This window comes from Rhagoletis pomonella, unplaced genomic scaffold (assembly GCF_013731165.1).
Source record: "Rhagoletis pomonella isolate Grant_MI unplaced genomic scaffold, Rhpom_1.0 Rhpom_scaffold_00006, whole genome shotgun sequence".
NCBI lineage: Eukaryota > Metazoa > Arthropoda > Insecta > Diptera > Tephritidae > Rhagoletis > Rhagoletis pomonella.
In genome coordinates, this window is record NW_023458560.1 from 77676886 (window position 1) to 77697183 (window position 20298).

General features: G+C 38.2%; 7 protein-coding genes across 11 annotated transcripts in view; 4 read left to right on the forward strand and 3 right to left on the reverse strand.

The window, feature by feature from the left end:
• The first annotated feature begins 2376 nt into the window (after positions 1-2376).
• Positions 2377-4111, forward strand: LOC118741360 (protein FAM98B). The gene is made up of 2 exons (XM_036473306.1): positions 2377-3773; positions 3844-4111. Exons 1-2 carry the CDS (start codon positions 2460-2462, stop codon positions 4006-4008), a joined length of 1479 nt encoding a protein of 492 aa, XP_036329199.1. The 5' UTR covers positions 2377-2459; the 3' UTR covers positions 4009-4111.
• A 900-nt stretch (positions 4112-5011) lies between these two features.
• On the forward strand, positions 5012-5959 carry LOC118741364 (cilia- and flagella-associated protein 20). The gene is made up of 3 exons (XM_036473313.1): positions 5012-5095; positions 5156-5347; positions 5424-5959. The coding sequence occupies exons 1-3, from the start codon at positions 5012-5014 to the stop codon at positions 5856-5858; spliced, it is 711 nt and encodes a 236-aa protein (XP_036329206.1). The 3' UTR covers positions 5859-5959.
• The window catches only part of LOC118741362 (ER membrane protein complex subunit 3), a 17451-nt gene continuing 3093 nt past the window's right edge, over positions 5941-20298 (reverse strand). Inside the window, exons 1-3 of one of the 3 annotated variants that reach the window (XM_036473311.1) lie at positions 7086-7224; positions 6819-6977; positions 5941-6758 (exon numbers count right to left, since the gene is read on the reverse strand). In XM_036473311.1, the coding sequence (XP_036329204.1) occupies positions 6146-6758; positions 6819-6967 (762 nt within the window). In that variant the 5' untranslated portion in view covers positions 6968-6977; positions 7086-7224 and the 3' untranslated portion in view covers positions 5941-6145. Of the gene's footprint in view, positions 6759-6818; positions 7225-20298 lie in introns of those variants that run through there. The other 2 variants (XM_036473310.1, XM_036473309.1) reach the window with 2 other exon arrangements.
• Positions 10168-10808, forward strand: LOC118741365 (protein dpy-30 homolog). Of its 2 annotated transcripts, none has more exons than XM_036473315.1 (2): positions 10168-10371; positions 10436-10808. In XM_036473315.1, exon 2 carries the CDS (start codon positions 10438-10440, stop codon positions 10735-10737), a length of 300 nt encoding a protein of 99 aa, XP_036329208.1. In that variant the 5' UTR covers positions 10168-10371; positions 10436-10437; the 3' UTR covers positions 10738-10808. The 2 variants fall into 2 exon arrangements, with proteins under 2 accessions (XP_036329208.1, XP_036329207.1); XM_036473314.1 differs by having other exon boundaries at positions 10173-10371; positions 10433-10808.
• LOC118741356 (protein SMG8) lies at positions 10834-14978 on the reverse strand. Its single transcript, XM_036473302.1, has 14 exons — positions 14583-14978; positions 14377-14515; positions 14040-14314; positions 13853-13983; positions 13703-13796; positions 13448-13622; positions 13216-13389; positions 13044-13145; positions 12930-12976; positions 12766-12865; positions 12336-12706; positions 11613-12268; positions 11399-11553; positions 10834-11342 (listed from the first exon to the last, which is right to left on the reverse strand). The coding sequence occupies exons 1-14, from the start codon at positions 14630-14632 to the stop codon at positions 11124-11126; spliced, it is 2688 nt and encodes an 895-aa protein (XP_036329195.1). The 5' UTR covers positions 14633-14978; the 3' UTR covers positions 10834-11123.
• Positions 16059-17397, forward strand: LOC118741361 (replication termination factor 2-like). The gene is made up of 2 exons (XM_036473307.1): positions 16059-16242; positions 16325-17397. Exons 1-2 carry the CDS (start codon positions 16174-16176, stop codon positions 17243-17245), a joined length of 990 nt encoding a protein of 329 aa, XP_036329200.1. The 5' UTR covers positions 16059-16173; the 3' UTR covers positions 17246-17397.
• On the reverse strand, positions 17393-20292 carry LOC118741358 (zinc finger protein 2 homolog). 2 transcript variants are annotated; one of them, XM_036473305.1, is made up of 5 exons: positions 20102-20292; positions 19318-19998; positions 18920-19230; positions 18756-18840; positions 17393-18684 (listed from the first exon to the last, which is right to left on the reverse strand). In XM_036473305.1, exons 2-5 carry the CDS (start codon positions 19904-19906, stop codon positions 17714-17716), a joined length of 1956 nt encoding a protein of 651 aa, XP_036329198.1. In that variant the 5' UTR covers positions 19907-19998; positions 20102-20292; the 3' UTR covers positions 17393-17713. The 2 variants fall into 2 exon arrangements, with proteins under 2 accessions (XP_036329198.1, XP_036329197.1); XM_036473304.1 differs by having other exon boundaries at positions 18920-19998.

Sequence of the window (20298 nt, forward strand, 5' to 3'; positions counted from 1 at the left end):
CAAAGCTAAAAAATTTGTATTTGGTCATTTATTTGAGAGACAACAAAAATACTCGCTTTGTTTTGTTTTGTTGTCAAATTTCTGAGAAATGTGAATTCACCACGATGCGATACAGAAAGAACCAGGACCAGGGATGTAATTTTAAGTAAATCTATTATTCAGTGGCCAGGCGCAGAGCGTTCGGGAGAGCAATATTAATTTGTATCAAATATAACATTAAACGGTGGTTCTAATACATTTTTTGATATTATTAACCAGAGTACATACATTATATGGTATTTCTTTCAAAATTAATGTACTATATGAACTTTTTTTTCAAATATTTCTTAAGTTTCTTTCATGAGTGCTGAAAAGCAACCATGCGTGTAAGAAATTGTGTGCTACCTAAAATTTCACCTCTGGAAACTTTATCCCCATAAAGGACTTCACCACAGTTTTTTTACTGGATATACTGACACATGAACCAAAAATACAAGATCACGTAAGAACGCGACGTTGTATTTGTAACTGGTTTTGAGAAAAAAGTTTGCGAAAGCGGGTTCGTCAGCTGAGCGTTTGTTTACATCACAAGCACCACTATTTTACACTTTTATTCAAGTAAAGCGAAGCGCACATTAGCGCGATTCTGTCGTTGCGAATCCGCAAGCCCAAAAATTACAACAATGCTACCCATACATTTTAATGCGCTAGCGCACACTTGCACGATTCCGTCGCTGCGAATTTTTCGAACATTCAATGTTCCTCTCTATTGACGCGTTCGAAACGCGGCTTGCAGTGTTTTGAAGGCGTCAAAGAAGAAGAAGAAAGGTGTCACAGCAATAAAGGCAAAGAAAAATAAACGTGTAATGTACAAAAACTAATAAAAACGTTCGTAATAATAGTATTTTGTACGATTTGGGCACGCCGAGTGCGAAAATACACGAAATAAAGGGAAAATTGAGTGAATTGTACATCGGAAATCGACGCGAAAAAATCGCTCAAGTGTGCGCACGTTTGCGGATTCGAAGTTAACAGCCGAATTCGCAACGTATTCGCAACGATGGAATCGCGATAATGTGCGCTTCGCTTAAAGAAGAGTTAATTCAACATGACAACACATTTTAAAGCATTTTGTTTCATCATTTTACCTAAATTGTGCGTTTAAAGTGGCTGACAATAATTTTGGCTAATTTTGGTTTTCGTTGTTTTCTTTGCTTTGCTTACTTTTCGCTCGTTTTCCAGTGAAACAAGATGGCGTAGAACCCGCTAAAAAAATCGACTTTTTTCACTCTCTTGTTCTTACGTGATCTTGTGTCTTTCGTTCATGGCTACATCACAATTATATAATTGCAATAATTTAGATAAATTCTCAAAGAATAAGTCAGTTTCACGCTAGTTCTTTTAAAGTAAATTTGCGCAGATATCTACTATTTGTATTGTTACGATTATCCTTGAACCCTCGTCCGGTTTTCCGAAATCCTCCGGTTCGTATCGCTGGATTGTTAAATAAAGGCCAACGATGACCGAATGGTAGTACAATTAACTTTATTGTACAACAAACAATTTTACAATACTTGCTAATACAGTAAAAACACTACAATACTTGTTAAAGCAATTACAACGCTTTACTGAACTTGTTAACACAATTAAGCTTATAGCTTGCTTATTCGCAGCTCACTTTACTTGTAGCTTGCTGACTTGTAACTCGTAACTAACTCAACTCGCTGTGGCGGCGCCCTTATATACCTGCGCTGGCATTTATGGCAACTCTAGAACATTCTGAAGTTTATCGCTCATTCTCTTTCTCTCGCTGTTCGCAGTGTTCATCCAACTTGACGTTTCTCTTTGTGGAACATTCTACGTCATTCCTCGAACATTCTGCCTATTTCTCGTTGTTCGCTTTGTGTAGCCGCAGTATTCGCCACACTATGTTTCACAGCATGCTTTCGATAAACATCGACTTCACATCACTGCGGTCGTTCTGGCTATTTCACACAATTAACAAGAACATGATACCTTATTCTTTTGCATAATCATGCAAAGAAAATAAAAATTACATAAACGGATGATCAAACTTGACATTATTTAATGAAAATGTAATTTTTCCAAAATATCGTAAAGAAAAATCGATACATTTTCACACTCGTTTTGCTATATCGTAAACTAAGTCGAAACTACTTAGTAGAAGTCTGAAGTGCGACTATGAATAGAGGTAAGTTTTAAGTTGATACTTAAATTTAAATTTCAACTTTGTTAGTTTCGACTTAGTTGCTGGACTATGAATACGCGCCATAATTTTTTTATTTAGCTCTTTCAACGACCGTTTTAGCTCCAGCGAATTGGTTTTTCTGGCAACACTGGTGGGCTTTGGTTTTGTCTGTATACTATTTTGACATTTAGCTCTCTTTATACACACTTTCGCAGCCCAATTGCAAGCAAAAATAGGACCGGTAGCTGGATAAGATTTCCAGTGAATAACCATGGACTGTGAATTAGAATTAATAGATTCTTTATCCGCGCTAGCATATGAGGGACCCTGTTTAAAAAGCGAGGGACTGATTAAAGCTTTGGAAGGAGGCACTCGCAATGAACATTTTCGTGAAGTCGTTGGTTGGTTGACGGAAGAACTGCATGTTTTGCGAAAAACCGATGAGCATGTGGCGGAGTTACAAGATCCAAGCGAATTCGCAATGGAACTTTCTGCAATGCTGAAAGAATTGGGTTGTCCTTATCAATGTTTCGTGGCTGGACCGCTTTCTGACCGCTTCCAAACGCGTGAAGCTTGCGCTCAACTACTCGATTACCTTGTAATCGAATTAATGGCAACGAAAATGAATTATCGCTTACGACCGGCTCAACAAGAACTTATAATCCCAAAATCTGAAACAAATACAGCGCGCTCATTGGAACAGATTTCGCGGGATGTTGGTCTGGGCAAACCACCAGAGAATGTGTCTGCAAAGGCCTTCTTCGATAAACTCAATTTTAAAGTGGAGGAGCTACAACGTCAAGCTAAGCCTGGTGTATTAAGTGAACCCTTATTACGTTTGAAAAAGCCACTTTCAGATGCACAATGGAAAAAGTTAGATGCGATACAGTCGGGCCTCGACGCTGAATACAACATGCGACGTCAAATGCTGCTAACGCGTCTCGAAGTTACTATACAAAGTTTTCAATGGTCGGAAAAAATGAGAACTAGGGAAAATGAAATTGCTGGACGTTATCAAAAGAAAATGCCAGAACTGGATAGTTTACGCTATGCCAAGGATGACACCACGATAGTGGCTCTGCTAGCAGCGCGATCCGACTTGGCTATCATAGAGAAAACAAGCTCGGCACAGGTGCGTAAAAATACCGGCTGCAGAATTCAAAAGCATGTGATAGGAAATGTGCCAGACCGTGGTGGACGGGCGCATGAACATGCACCACCTCCACCAGAAATGCCTTCTTGGCAACAACAACGTTCTACTGGGCCTGGTGGTGGAGGTAACTTCCGCGGTGGTAGAGGTGGTGGTGGTGGAGGTGGCAGAGGGGGCTTCGGTGGCGGTGGTGGTGGCTTTGGTGGCAGTGGCGGTGGTTTCGGGGGCGGTGGTGGTAGCTTTGGTGGCGCTGGTGGTAGCTTTGGTGGCGCTGGTGGTAGCTTTGGTGGCGGTGGTGGTAGCTTTGGCGGCGGAAGAGGTGGTAGTGGCGGCAGCGGCGGTGGCGTTGGTGGTGGTCACTGGCAGCAATATTCAAATGCAGCACAACAACAACGTCAACCTCAGTCATTTGAACAACGCCAGTCGTTCGATCAGGTAAACTATACAAAATATGAGAGTTCTTCCCAGATGTATAATTTATTTGATGTAATTTATTCCTTCCTAGCAATCTCGGAACCAGAATTGGGTTAGCGGCAGTGGACGGGTACAGGGCACTGGTTGGTCAAATGCTGGCAGCAATGGAGGCAACGGTGGACAAGGAGGCGGTGGTGACAACTATCGCGGACGTTCAAATTATAACCGCGGAGGCGGTGGCGGTAACCGTCGTTGACTTGAATTCTATGAATCGATTTTTCAATCATTTATTATGAGTACCATAGTAATTGAATTGGTATAACATGTATTTAATAATAATAAATCAATGCAAATGCAAATTTGCCTTTAATTTACCACCTAGGGTGAACGGCGCATTTTGAATTCCTGAAATCTATCGTACATTTTAAAACTTCGTTTCGTTGGTTTCTTTTTTAAACCTTGTACAATCACAAGACGCGTCTAACCGAAACTCCAATACAATGGGCCTTATGAATAAATACTAGGCAATTTCTTTGAATTGACATTTTAGAGTTTTACTCGATTTATTCAAATAAACTTAGGTAAAAGGTCTGAAATTTCATGAAAAAGCAATTGCTTAGTTTTTATTCATACGGGTCCATCGAAAAAATTTCTGGCACAACCAACACTTACACATACGCGAGTTCTGAGTTACATCATAGGTAATTTAACTGGTAGTTGTCTTAATGGGTAGATTTTAAGTCGCCGAAACGTTATACATCTATGTATGTATGCGATTCTCAACTGAAGCTGTTATCATTTCGAAGCCAAAATTTGATTTTAAGATCGTATTTCAATCGGCCATATCGCGAATTCAATGTGAACAAATGCATATAACCAAAAAATTATAAAGCAAAGCATAAAAATTTTACAAATTTGTTGTCTATTAAATTATGGGAACGATTTATTCACATGGAATAAGGCTGAATAAGTTTTAGCATGGGATATAGTAATTCTGATCCCTAAGTGCCTTCATCCTTTCAATTAGATCTAGTATTTGGAAAGGAATATATTAAACAAACCAACATTTTATAGATGAAACAAAGAGATCTGGCCCTTCGTTTTTGAAAAAATTTTCTTATGTGTGTTCTTGTTGTGAAGCGTTGTCTTTACATTTGAAAGTTGTCAAACATTTTTAAAACTTTTCCATCCATATTCATAAAAAAAATCTTTTTGAAACTGCAACACGCTTCGAGGAATAAGATACTTAATAGCCATCAATGTTTCGAAGTCGACATCAGAAAGGTTACTTCTCTGTGTTTTACAGCCTAGGTAGCAGTCCGTTACAATTCTGGTCCACACATGTAAGTTTTTTATTAAAATCTCTGCAAAAAGTACATTGAAAAAGTACAATATTTATTTAGATACAAAACGGTTACATCAAACGCGTCGTAGATGAGGATGTCAAGTCCGTGGTTATGGAAATTATAGGTTCAAATGTATCCACCACCTACATCACAGGACCACGAGATCCCAAAATGTCCTTTGGGATCAAATTACCCTTCTTAGTGTTGCTTATTAAAAACCTACACAAATATTTTACATTCGAAGTTAAAGTGAGTCCCCTTAAGGAATATGAGCACATGGAAACGAAGAACTTATGTTTCTTTATTCCACCCTTTCTTTAAAAAGATTTTAGATGACCAACGTTTTATGCGCCGCTTCCGCGTTTCAAATTTCCAAAGTAAAACGTCTGTCAAGCCCTTCTGCACCGCTATGCCAATGGGTATGTCCCCGGGCTGGAATCAAATACACTTTAACTTAGCCGACTTCACGCGCCGTGCTTACGGCACCAACTACTTGGAAACAGTGCGTCTGCAGATACATGCCAACGTTCGCATACGGCGAATTTACTTTACAGACCGCCTATATTCTGAGGAAGAATTACCCAATGAATTTCGTTTAGTTTCCAAGCGAACGGAGAAAAAGAAAGCACGTGAATATAAAGTGCCTGCCGCACGTCCGCCATCTCCAGCCAAATCAGCAGCTACAACTGAACGAGCCGGCTCTCCTGGTGGCGAAACATCTGCTTCCGAACTGCCTACTGACATGGAAAAATACTATTGATATTAGTTTTGAAGTCCTCAAATAAGTAGGATTGAAAGCTCCCTGAAAAGGCATCGCATAGATATATTTATATACATTAATGTAAGGGTGACTCTAAATTATCGTAGCTTGTTTTTTATTTCATAGAGTATTATTCGCTTTTGGTCAAATAAAACCGATTTATTCTCTTTACGAAATTTGTCTAAATTTACAGTATTTCGCTAGTCACCAACATCCTGGTCGCACGGCAGGATAAAATTAAATACCAAAGCTAAAATGAAAATACTTTAAATATTAGAATGGTATAGTTACTGCCGCACACTATTCTCCAGCGATATTTCGCCACCGAAGGCATAATGCAGCAGATCCTTTTCTACATTTTTCAATGCACTATGATACTCTGTGATTTCCAAAGCTTCCCATTCAGCTTTAAAAGCTGCTTTCGGATCCTGCGGCATTGTCATTGCTGCACCAGTCATGGCGTCTGCTTGCGCCTGTGTCTGATCTGCCTGATTGTTTTCGCCCAGCACAAGTGTGTAAATAGAGCGCAAACCGAAGACGTTTAAGAAATACCATGATGCTGACGATACCCAGGCAGCGTCTAGGGAAGCAAGTTCTACCCCGCGTTGCAACATCGGTTTGAAGCGCAGTGTCAGCGGAAAAGGCACTTTAGTGGTGACAAATCCTGAAAACATCCAATTAATCCAGCCACCGATAATCACCATTGGCAGTACATTGATGAAGTTGCCTTTCACCATATCCGTTAGCATAGCAGTGGAATTTTGTGCCACTGGTGCGCGTTTCTGTGTTTTAAAGTATCCTGTTTCTTCGTGGTTGAAGAAATTCTTTCGCATCGCGAACGAATGAGCTGTTAGGTATTTTCCATTTTCACGCAGCAAACGGGCACGTATCATCGCCTGGCTATTTGTACCGGTAATGGTGATAATTTTAAAACAAATGTTTGAATATTTAATGACCTACCTATCCTGAATCTGTGTAATTTCGGCCTTCTTTTGTGATGATATTAGCACCGAGACATAGTGGCGTATGACACCCACAAAAAATGTGATGAGCACTATGGGCAGGAAAACCCACACGCGTATATGTGGATCTATTAGCAGCTCTGTCATCTTGTCAATTCTATTGTAAACAACTCTTGGATTATTTTAATACAATTTTGTTTTAATATGCGTGGAAATACAATTTTCCACTTTTTAATGGATGGCTAATGAAATGACAATTACAGACCAGTAATGACAATTATCGATAGCACTGTCGATACTGTCGATGCTTTCGTTTTGGTCGCGACTATCGATAGTCTGTCGCCTCTAGACTGTGTTTATAGACGGAAACTTTTGTCGACGCAATTTTTCACATTCCCTTTTGGTGTTGCTCGTTTCATTTACACACGGCGATTTGTGTGTATGCAATTATTGTTGTCAGCTGTGAATAGCGGTTCAATTTACACAGACGAACGAGAGCACAAAGCGTGTTGCCCGAGCACGAGCAACTCGGTGCACCTCTACTTTCCTCGTCACGCTCTCTCCCACAAACGTCGAGTTGCGGCAACAAAAATCGCCGTGTGTAAATGAGCACCTATTAGTCCCCTTTCAGACAAGTCAAGTCTTGAAAGCAATTCTTTCCCATTCTCTTTTGTGTTTTCTATTTGCTTCCACACGCGTCAACTTTAATTGAATTCAAGTCCTTGGTCCTTTAAGTGGGAAGCAACGAAAAGATCAAAAGAGACAAGAAAACTTGAAACGAATTGACGGTACGGAGGTATCTGTACTATTCCCCTCTCTTCTCACCTCCTTCGCCAACGAACGAGCAGACTTGAAATCAAGCTTGACGTGTCTAAAAGGGGACTTAGGAATACGAATTTCGATATGATACGACACCATATCGATATTTTTGGCATTCGATACCGATACTTGAAATGATATTTTGCGGGATCGAGTAGCAGAACCTAGAGGCCGACCGATTCCAATTTTATTTTTCGGTACCGATGCCGATTCCGATTAATCGGCTTTGGGGGAAAGAATCGGCCGATGCTGATTTCGAGGCCGATTCCATAAAAACAAAACAAAAGGAAACAAATCATTGAATTAATTGACTTGTTATGCAGTAATGCAGTAATGAAAACACCATAAAGTTCATCCACGAAGCCTTAAAAAAACACAACTTATAACTTTAATGAGAGCACAACAACTCGGGAGCAACATGGCCTCGTAGCCCAGCCCCATGCATATATTTTATAAATTTATTTATAATCCTACTGAAAGAAGTCTGATGAGGAATTGTGGTGATTTCCGAAATAACTATCACTTCTACCATTTTTTCAAATTATTGTTGCTTTTCCACAATAAGTTTTACTTAACTTTAAACGGCCTCAAGCTCATAAAAATTGTTGAATATATAAAATATAAAGATAAATAAATAAATAAATCCATAAAATTTCATTTCGTTTTGTACTGAAATACACTCTATTGCACTCAATGCATAAGAACTTATGTGCTAGGTATGTATGTGCATACATATAGTGGTCCACAAAATAAAAGAATTGCGATATTTTGACCGGTTTTGGCATTTGGCATTTGTCTATTGTGTATTTAATGTCTATTATTTTTTTATACAAGTTTAGCTGGTATGCAACAAGCACCATATAAATTCAGATTTAAAACTTTGCACGAAAATTAGAAAAATCCTTCTTATTTTCACCAAAATTTCAAACTTTTTAATCAGAATTTTGGTATGCAGTTTTGTAGGCCATTAAATTCTAGTAAAATGAAGTGCAAGTTTCAAATATCGTTAATTTTTATGATTTTTTATTGCTGACCGTATCCTCCAAATTAAAGAAAATTGTCGAACTTACTTTTATATAGAGAAAACGTAGAAACACCTTCAAGCAAAAAATAATAATTTTTATGAGCTATCTGCAAATACTTTTTGATGTTGGCTGTTGTCTTTCACTTCACCTGAACATATGAAAATAAATTCCAAATAATCGGCAAAGAATTGACGAAAAAAGGCCGATGCCGATGCTCAATTTTGTGCCGATACTAGCCGATGCCGATTGATCGCTCAGACTTTACCAGAACCCTTTTATCGTATCGCATCCTAAATGTACATTACAAAGTTAAAGTGGTTAATAACATATTCAATTAAAAATTATTTTAAACTATGTTCCCATTGGCGTAATTTAGAGGTCAATCTTAATTTACGCATAAATTAAGTACAAACTAAGTAATTTCGCCTTGTAAAGTCTCTCAGTAAATTAAGTTGAAAGTACATAGTTTATCTGAAAGCTTAGTATCCAGCTCTTAAGAAAAGCAAAAACTCCATATAAAATGACGTACAAGAAATGGCTAAGAAATTTTCTTGAGTCAAATTTCCTTAAGGCAGTACGCAGTTCTTCAGAAATTTAGTACGATTTCTACTACGGTTTTCTAAAGTTTTTTGTGAAAAAAGAGCACAAGGCAACCCAGGTTTGCAACAGAAATATATGCCCGTTCCATTATTTCTTGAGGAAAGAGTGAGGCAACAGGCTGTGAGGTATAAAAAATGTCAAAATTCCTTGGACACACACGCGAAATAATGACAATTTTTTCTTGACCGTTTTCTTAAGAGCTGGATACTAAGCTTAAACCAAGAACCAAATCACGAACAAATCAGTGTCGGTTCTAATTTTATCGATAATAATCGAAAAAAGTATTGTCCCATAACTGATATGTCATTGTGTTTGGACGTTTTTGTTTTTAATAGTCGCGCGTGGTAGTTTGTAAAATATTTCCAGAAGCTTTCTCTTTTTATCACTCTTCTAAAATCTAAAAAATTACCACAAACAACTCAGAATATAAAAATATACGCAATTACTCACATTCGCGATCTCTTTTGGTTAAATAAACAATAACACAGGGTTGCTACAAAGCTGTCAAGACAAATAAAGAATCGCGTGTATGAACGCGCTTAAATTAGTGAGGTATTTTAAACGAAACTAAGTATTTTATGTTGGTAATGTGAACATAGTTTTATTTTATTAATTTCGTTTTGATGCGCTTTAGGTGAAGTACATTTGGGCATTTCCAATCTAGCGTGACAAAAATATTAAAAATGAAAAAAACCAATTAAAAATTTTATAAAGCATTTTCTATATTTGCATGTTAATTAAGTGGCGAATTGGGTAAAACTATGTGTATAAATTTTTTTGTAATATTTGAAAATTTTTTGCGGTTCGATGTTGACTGACGAAAACGTGTGGTCACATGGTCATACAGGGAAATGAAATTTGAGCAAAAAAAAAACTGTCGATTTTGATCGCCAATGTGTACCACCCATTACAATCATTGTGAATTCTCCGAGGTAAAAAAAATTTAATTCTGCGTTGAAGTACTCGGGCTCTTTTTTAGATTGGCATTGATTTTTAAATCAAATCTCGAAAATAAAAACTGAAGCATATGAACTGAATCGTCGGAAATATAAAATTTCGTTAGCTATTGTTTGTGTTTTATTATTCTTAGATATTTGGACGAAGAAGGTTAGTAAATATGTACATACAAGGAAGTGTATCCCCATTACAAATATATTTTTGTTTGCAGAAGTAATGGATAGAAATGATAGATCAGCCACGCCGCAACTGGCACCCGATCAGCAAGCTCCTACCGACACAGCCGCAAACGGAACAAATCAACAGTTGTCTACGACAACTCAATGTAAGAAGCCACGTCCAGATCTGAGCTCACTGCCCACCCGACAATATTTAGACCAAACAGTAGCACCGATATTACTACATGGATTGCAGACGTTGGCTCGTGAACGGCCACCAGACCCCATAAGTTTCTTGGCAGCATACCTTCTGAAGAACAAAAATCGTTGTGAAGATTCAATACCAGAAAATATTTAGATTATAACTGCAAACGAAGTTAGCGCAATTAAATATGCGCTAATATATGGATCCGTAGTACCAGCTGTAAAGGAAACTCAAATCGTTAGTATTTAGGATAAAATCGCAACGATTTCTTTTAATCATGCACGAGTGACATAAATCTTGATTATTTTCTTTTATCTTTACAAACTAAACGTAATCTGTTTTTTTTTTTTCAATGAAAAGAAATTACGTACAAATATAGATTACAAAATAACCATGTAGCTGATGTTGCATTATTATACTTTCGCGCTTTCTGCAACAGCATAAAACATTCCCATAAATTTGTGGGAAAGCTGTTGAAATCACACTCCTTGACCGGTTAAAAATTCAAATTGCTCCGGCTACGTAGACAGCGTGATTTTTCAGTCATCTACTTCCGTTTCGCTTACGCCAAACATACCAGCTAGTAGGCAACCATAATTGATTGCACTGGTTGCAGTTATTTCGGTGGGTGGTGCTATTGGACCTTCGTCTCCTTGATACACGTAGGGAAGTCGTAAAATCCAATAAGCACTTTGAGTTAGTTTTGGAGGATTAGGTAGACCCATGGTGAAAATATAATCGCGCTCCCCCGTACGCACCTAAGAGGATGCAATGAAATTAAGGACGCATAATTATATTAGAATCAGATTCATACCCTCGGATCTAAAATAACATTTACAGGCGCTTTTGGAGTTACAACATGAACGCGCATTAATTGAGCCACATCCGCCTTATGTGAACGACAGGGACAAGGGAAATACAGCGGCATATTGTTATACACTATTTTACTGCCACTGTCGCGAAGTATTCCTGCAATAAGGGCATGACATAAGGAAGTCTATAGTAATTGAAGACTGTATGGCAAATACCTGATCCACCGCGTAATACCTTATCCGGTGAGTTCATCATAAATCTGTGTCCGCGCGGGCACTCATATTCGCAGCCAACAAATATTTTCAGTATGAAAACCTCGCCCATCTTTCGTAGCCGAGTTTTTTCATATGCCCACGATGCAGAATGTTCCAGGCGGACATGCACATCCCAGGGAAGCAAAAAATTTGCGCCCGAAAGAAACCCACTTTGAAAGTGTTCCAATAGGCCAGTGTTGTGACTGTAGACCGAGCTTGGCCCAACACATACCAACGACCAACTTGGAAAACGCGGCAACAATCCCAGTGGCGATTCCGTATGAACCATACCAGGCAGATATTCAGTGGTGGAGGGTTGCCTGTATATGCTTCGCTCCTTCTCCTCTTCTTTCTGTGCATCTTTATCTTTCACCTGTATAACCAATTCATTAAGGGATTCTTCGGAACTGTGCATATCACCATCATCAACAGCAATTTTGTCCAATTCGTCAGTGGACACCAGGCTAAGATTGGTATGCGTACCCTGTGAGGCAGTAAGTGGCTGAGAGCACTCGTCCGAGTCAATAGAATCGGGAGAGCGTAGATCATGACGTTCAGCGAAATCAATGGAGTCATGTATCGATAGCTTTGGAAAAGCAATTTCGAATTCGGCGGCTCTGTTCATAAAATTTGGGATTAGGGATATTTTATATGAATTTAAATAAACCTTTCGTCTGCACTAACCTATAATCATTGATGGAAGGCTCAAAAACTGGAAAATGAACTTTTTTTACTTTAGCGCACAGATTGCAATTGTTAGCCATATATTCATAGAATTCGTAATTGGCATGCTTCATAGTGTAGGGATCTTCCCGCCGGCCCTGAGTTCGACCACAATTGCACGTAGAGATAAATACGTGTGCGCTGCTGTGTTCTGACGGTTCTTTAACAATGTGTTTGGGGAGCACGCATGGATTGCCACGTAGACTTGGCATCTCGCATTGTTGTTTTCCGTTTCGCCAGCATCGTTCGCACATTTCACGCAGCTTAGTCTCGTTTATGACGGTCTGGGTGCCGCGGGCATATTTCATATATAATGAAACGGCCTCTTCAACCTTGCAAAGTACAAATTTTAGCCATAACCATTTTAATTTTCATAATACGTTTGTTCTACCAGTTTTTTATGCACTGTGCTACTGTAGTGCGTCAAAGTTGGGTTGTTGTACATTGCATAAGCTTTCTGCAAACCTATATCACAGCAAGCGTTAAAGAACCTGCAATAATTAATTAGATGTCTCACAACATTTTCTCCCAGGGTTTTGTATAAATTTTACTTACTCGTCATCGATGTCCATAATTTTATTGAAATTCTCCAAATATGCTTTCTGAAACAAATACATATGTACTATGTATAACTGACTTTTAAGAGTTAAGTTTAATATTCTATCTTACATAATCTGCATCGTTGGCCTCAAATTTGGGATTATCTGGATTTTCGATGAAAATTCTATGAAGCATTTTGAATGTTTCATACCAAGCCTTTGCTGGAAGTATCTTAAAACAGCAAACCAATTGAATTTTTGAGGATTTTAAATACATTATATGTATTTATACTGATTCATACCACAAAATGGTTTTTGCCTTTGAATTTCGTCGAACTATCATCAAAGCCTATTTGTAGTGCTTCATCGACATGATCCATCAATAAATCCATAAAATTTCTCTTTTTAAGAAACATCTCTTCCACAGTTGGCTGAGTTCGTTCTGGATTGCATTGAATTAGCGGTTTACCAAAACCCTATAAAATTTCAGTTTTATAGAGTTATGATTTATTATACCCATATCTCTTTTAATACCTTGAAAGGTCGCAAATCTTCAAGATCATCTTCATCGTCTTCTTTAAAATTAGATTTCTGCAAAAAGCTTTGCAGCATCGTTATTGATTTCAACAAAGGATCTTCTCGTAATGAAGGATCAGTGTTATAATAAACAAAGCGCTTATTGCTCGGTATAGAGAATAGCGACATGGCACTGGGGATTGCAAATATTTTATTATGAATAAAATACAACTGCTTATATATTTGTATGTAGATATATTAAAAGGCACCCACCTGTTGTTGGTGATGATAAATTCATTACGGAGCATTTTATAAATGCTATCCTCCACCTCGAATTCCAGTTTGGATATGCATTCGCTTGTTTTCTCTGAAATTCAATAGCATAAAGTTTAAAAAACTTAAATCCTAATCAATTTTTATTACCGTAACCATCTGGGTAATTCTCGAAAAGGAATAGCACACGCGGCGAACATAAACGTGCAGATTTTCCCAAAAAAGTGCCAGTGCTAGAGTTTTTAACCAATTTTGGCAAAAACTTTAATATGTACTTGTCCCTGCCAAGGAAAGCCATATTTATTAAAGTAGCAATAGCCTGCTAAGCAGTACAAACCTTATAATCTTCAGAGCTCTAAAGATCATCAACAAGGATGCATCGAAAGTAACACTTAGTTCAACGAAAACGATAATGTGGCAAACTTGTGTAGCGAAGAGCAACATTCGGGCAAAGCGATTGCGCACGCGCTGATTGAATAGCAAAAAATGACCGTAAGCATCCTCTGCTAATTCTTCCTCAAGCATCTTCTGCATACAAGCTGCATCGAACGTAGTTTCGAAGTGCAGGAGCAACATGGACTTTTTTCGGTTGTAATAAAGCCGAATAGTTCCCTAATTAAAAGATACCTGCTATATACATATGTACATATAAATACACGATGCTGCAGAACTACCTCTTGTGGTTGGTGATCCAGAAGGCTAGGGTGACTATCCAACACACCCATAGCAACCATTTTATTGCTATCTGAAAAGGCTGATTTCCCTATAACACCCACCACAACCAACTTCTCATCATTTTGGAAGAGCAATTCACTGGATGAATTAATTCAAGCAATTATTAGGCCATCGAATATTGTTTAATACCAGGTATTTTACTTACGCCAGTTCCGCGGGTATATGTGGAAATGTCCAACTTTGGTATTCAGGCATGGTTCGGTGATTGTAAAAATTTCAGTAGGAGAGAAATTAGTTCGTAATTATTATTTTTTATTTTTTTTTTTGGGTTTTGGGTTGTGTTGGCAAAGTGGAGCGCAGGTTATTCCTCTACGATGCGAAGCGTATCATTCGCTGCTTTTTTATCTGCTCTTGCTGTTACTGGTGTTCTGGGTGATAATATTTCTTTCTCCTTGGAAAGTTAGCAGACGTCTTGTTAAATAGTTCGTAATTAAAAGCGTATTTTAGCGAAAACTTCAAAATTGCACACTTGTTTACATCGAAAGCAACAGCTGATTTTTACTTTCCATTTACAGTTAGGTATAAATCGATACAAGTAAATCTAAGTATATACTCGATACTTTTCTCAATTTACCAAGTAGTTTTTTACTCGATACTTTTTACTGCGATCCAAGTAGGTATCGAAAAAAAAGTACTTGTATCGTAAGTGCTCATTTACACACGGCGATTTTTGTTGCCGAGTTGCTCGTGCTCGGGCAACACGCGTTGTGCTCTCGTTCGTCTGTGTAAATTGAACCGTTGTTCGCAGGTGACAACAACAATTGCATACACACAAATCGCCGTGTGTAAATGAAACGAGCAACACCAAAAGGGAATGCGAAAAATCGCGTCGACAAAAGTTTCCGTGTATAAACACAGTCTAAGCGCAAAATTTACCATGCTTCAGCATCTTCTTTGAAAAGCCACCCGTTAGAGGAATGGGAAGCTATGCGCACTACACAAGCGAGCCCGTTTATACATAACGGTTGTTGGGTCATCTGTCCCTTGCTAGAGGCTTTCCTAAAAACAGGTACAGGCATTTTCTAAAATTCGAAAATTTCAACGTATCGCATTAACTTCTTTTACGGTTTTCGATCATAATATTCACTCTTTTCATCAGATATAACTAAAAAATATTTGGCAAATCAAGTCGAGTTCAAAGTTTCGAATTTCAGAACATGCCCGTATATCTAAATCTCGAAACCGCCTTTCAGGAAAACACTTGGAAAAGTTGAGTTTATTGGAGTAATATGACAAAAAAGGAGTTATTTTCTTAAACTTATTTTATATGAAAAAACTTTATCTATTAATCTTGTAAAAATGTAATCTATTGTTTTTGTATGAATAAATATAATAAGATAAATTATCTTGTAAAAATGCATATTTTTTGTGAAAAAAATTCAATATTTTTGAAATATCTGCAAAATCGTAATTCTATGTACGAATACTCAATACCTTTCCGATACTGAGTAGGTATCGATACCTTGTTTGATACAAGTACAAGTTCTGATTTGAGTAATACCTTGAAGGTATCGATTTACCCTATTTACAGTGGCTTATTTGGTAGCCTAGGTAGAAGTTTCTTCGCAAATCACTTGTTTATTGTGAATGCCTTGCTTATAAAGAAGCAGTTTGTTTATGGCTTATTTGCTGATCGATTTCGTATCTATATTGGATTTGCAGAATAATTTTTACAGTTCGTGGATCAATTAATTAGATTAAAAGTTTTTATTCGTGGTTAAACGCAGTCGAAAAAAATGGGTTGCGATGGAGGTACCATTCCGCGTCGGGATGAGCTGGTGCGGACTGCTAAAAAACCAGAACAGGTGCGTGCCAATGGATGACTTATTATTGGTATTAGAGGGTAACTATTTGAACATTAATTTCCTCTTTTCACACTAATTCCAGAAAGATAAAGATGCAGAACGCGAGTTTCGTTGGCTGCATTGTGCCCTTACCCAACAGCGTTTACAAGAGCCAATTGTAATGTGCAGCCTTGGACGTTTATACTCCAAGCAAAGCCTCATTGAGCAATTATTGGAAAAAGATAAAATGCCTGAATCTATCAAACACATTCGCAGTCTTAAAGATATAAAAAGTCTCAACTTAACACCAAATCCAGCTTACACTGATGAAGATAAACCCGAGGGTCTGTTGGACACGCGACATGCTCGTTATATTTGCAAATTAAGTGGCCTTGAAATGTCTGGTAAATTTCGTTTTGTGGCGTTGTGGACTTGTGGTTGCGTCATAGCTGAGCGTGCAATTAAGCAAATCAAACGTGACAATAGTGGTGGTAGCACATGCCCCCTTTGTTTAATACCCTTTGGTATCGAAGATGTGGTTATTCTCAATGCAGCAGATGAAGATTTGGAACTGATGCAAGCTAAGATGGAGATGCGTAATGTAAAACGTAAGACTTGTAAAAAGGATAAGAAGGAGAAAAAGGAAAAGAAGATTAATGAAACTTTCACTGGTAAAGAGGAGACGGCAAAGCAGGAACGGAATAAAACAGAAGGTATAAATGAGGAGAAAAGCACCATAACGAACGGGAAGCTTACTAAAAAAGAAAAGCTGTGTGCAAATGGACCTTCAACAAGCAAAACTGCAGCAGCCGTAACAAAAATGAAACTTGTTGCCAATTTAAAACGTGTAGGTGCGGCTGAGGATGCTTTAGAAGATCCCGAGATGAAACGTTTGAAAAACGACTACAGCGTTGCAAAGGACCCTAAGGCTAGCGATGTATACAAGTCCTTATTTACCACACATAAAAGCGAAAAAGAACAATCCCGCGCACATTGGGTTACCTACAATCCGTTTTATAATTAACCACATTTCTTTAAAAATTATAAAATCTTGTATTAGAATTGTCTCAGATATATGTATATCTACAAAATAAGTATGTATATTCACAAAATAAACTAATAATAACCCCGTATATCAGTAGTTTACATTCGAAATGAAATCGGGATCATAATGTATGCAAGCAAAAATTGTATTTCTTTAAAATCATGCTGTGGACACAGGTAAAGAATTATTAAATACAAACAATACTGAAATAGAGCAGGTAAAAAATGCCAAAGCTGGTGTATATACTAATTATTAAAATATGCACGTATGTATGCATGTACTTAAATATGTAAAATTAGACCAACAGCAGTATATATATATGTATGTATGTAGAATGCATAGCAAATAAATTATCTGAGTTTGGCCAAAATTTACGTCCTTTGATATAATGTTATTGTTGCCAGGATACGGTATTCTATACAAATATTTTTAAAGACATAATATAATTCATTCTTCGGTTTCCACTTCTTCTTCAGCGCCATAATCCTCGAAAGATTCTGGGTCGAATTCCTGCTTAATGATATCCAAGTCTGGTATTTGTGCACTTTCTTTATATTCTCTATCCGGTTCAAAGCTTCCGGTTTCCTCTTCCTCCACTTCAACTTTTACTACGCCATTACCCATATCCACATCCATTGCAATATGTTGCAAAGCACCGCCATTCGCGGTGCGCAGCATTAACTGCAGTTGCTGCATGTACTGTTGCTCCTGCAATCGACGTTCCTCTTCGCTGACATTATCGGACGACATCTGCATTTGTGCCGCAGCATTGCGAACACTGTTATTCAACAGCACAGCATGCTTCTGTGTAACGTGTAATGCCAATGAGTTTACATCTTTATGTAATACGCCACAAACTATACAAACGAGAGTTTCCTGCGATTGCATGACACCAGTTGGAAACGGTAAATTACTGGCCGCATTCGCCGTCGAATCAGTCTGTCCTGCTGTCAGATGGGCCTGTATATGTTTATTGAGATACGCCTGTTGACTATAGGATTTTCCGCATATATGACAAGGATACGACTTTTCACCCGTATGAATTTTCATATGCACACTAAGACTGGATGCCTGCGTGAAAGCTTTATCGCACAGTTTACATTGAAACGGTCGTTCACCGGTATGAATGCGCATATGTATGCCAAGACTACCAGATTGGGTGAAAGAACGATCACAGATGGAGCACGTAAACGGCTTTTCTCCCATGTGACACTTCATGTGCTGCACTAACTCAGAGGATGTGCGAAAAGCTTCATGGCAGATGGAACACTGATAGACAAGTTCTTGTGTATGCATTTGTAAATGCTTCTCGAGTAAATCTTCCTGTTTAAAGGATTTGTCACATTCAGGACAATTAAAGACTTCAGTTTCATCATGCGACTTCAGATGTAACACAAGAGAGCTGGAGTTTATAAAGCCTAGGTATGATGTAGATTTTTAAAACTCAATAACGAAATGAATAGAAGTTTTAATAAGTTATACAACTCACCTTTATCACATAAATGACACTGATGAGGCTTGCGTACGGAGTGAGAACGAACGTGCACCATTAGGCTGCTTGACTGGGTAAATGCCTTTGAGAGAGAAGATTTTAGAGGAGTTTTAGAATTTTGGCATAAGTTCATTAATTAAAGAAAAAATTGTTTAAATTACCTTTGGACACATTTCGCATTTATACGGTTTCTCGCCGCTATGTATTCGAATATGCGTATTTAAGCTGCCAATATGGGTAAATGTTTTCTCACAGATGGCGCATTTGAATGGCTTATTGGTGATGTGACATCGAACATGTTTGGAAAGATCGCCCGCATTTTGAAAGGAGGCCTCACAATGTGCGCACTGAAAACACTTCTGATCACCATTAGTCAAAGCAGCAAGCTGAGCGTTCTGTGCAGCGCTGCGCCTTCCCCTTCCCGGCTTAATCACGACAGGTGTTATGCTTGTATTTGATTGCAAAGGTTGTACTGTGTGACACGGATTAAGCAAAATAATCGAAGTAGATTCACGTGGATCTGCAGTCTTTAATTTAAACATTGGAAAGGCAGACTCACTAGGCGTACTTAAGGAGCTCGTCGACTCGCCACCAACAATTTCTTCATAAATAGCCGGCGGCACGGTGTTAGTGCTTACTGCGGTCATGCGAGTATTATCCTCACCGCCACCGTGCCCTTCATTTGAAATCGAGTCTTGGGTATTAGAATTTGAATTGGAGGCTGTTACAGTGGAGGAGCTGCTACTAGAACTCTGCGATGAGCTGCTCGACGAGTCATCGTCCGAGTCAGAATCGCTATCCGAATCATCATCATCGCCATCGCCACCCATATCGACTATTTCGCAAACTGGCTCAAGCACCCAACTATAATCTTGGTCATCGTCTTCGGATGGGATTTTATCAATCCCTTCGGCTGGTGGTGGTTGTGGATGTTGGCTGTTCATGTGCTGGTACAGCATGTAAGGGTTCACAAAATACGCCGGACAGCACATACAATGAAATGTTAAATCCGGCTGCGATGGAGGCTGATCCGGTTTTGACGGTGCCGCCGTAGAAACGGACAAATCTTTTAAGGCAGGTATTATAGGCGTTATGGTGAGTGGAAGATTCATATTTGGGATATTGTACGGGTTCAACTGAACTGCCATGGTAATTGATTATTGGCTGTATATCTAGTATTTTCGAGCTACATAAATGTAGGTATGTATATGTATGTATATACGTATTTATGTATTTAAGGCTGAAAGAAATACGTAAATTATTATTTTTTATTGAGGCGACCATTACTTTAAATACATGGCTTTGAAATTTTTACTTTAAATGTCTACATTAACAAATCTTACCTTCTATTTGAACTTTTAAAATGTATGTATTTATTATGAATTTTAGCACTTCGATTTGTAGTTTTTCGCAGACTATTATTTCATTAGATAACGCATATCCTTCGTGGCAACTTCATCGAACGGACTTCGTGACAGCCTTTTACTACTTCAGTCGAGAAAATTTCAGTTTTATTAAGTATAAATATCCACTTGATATT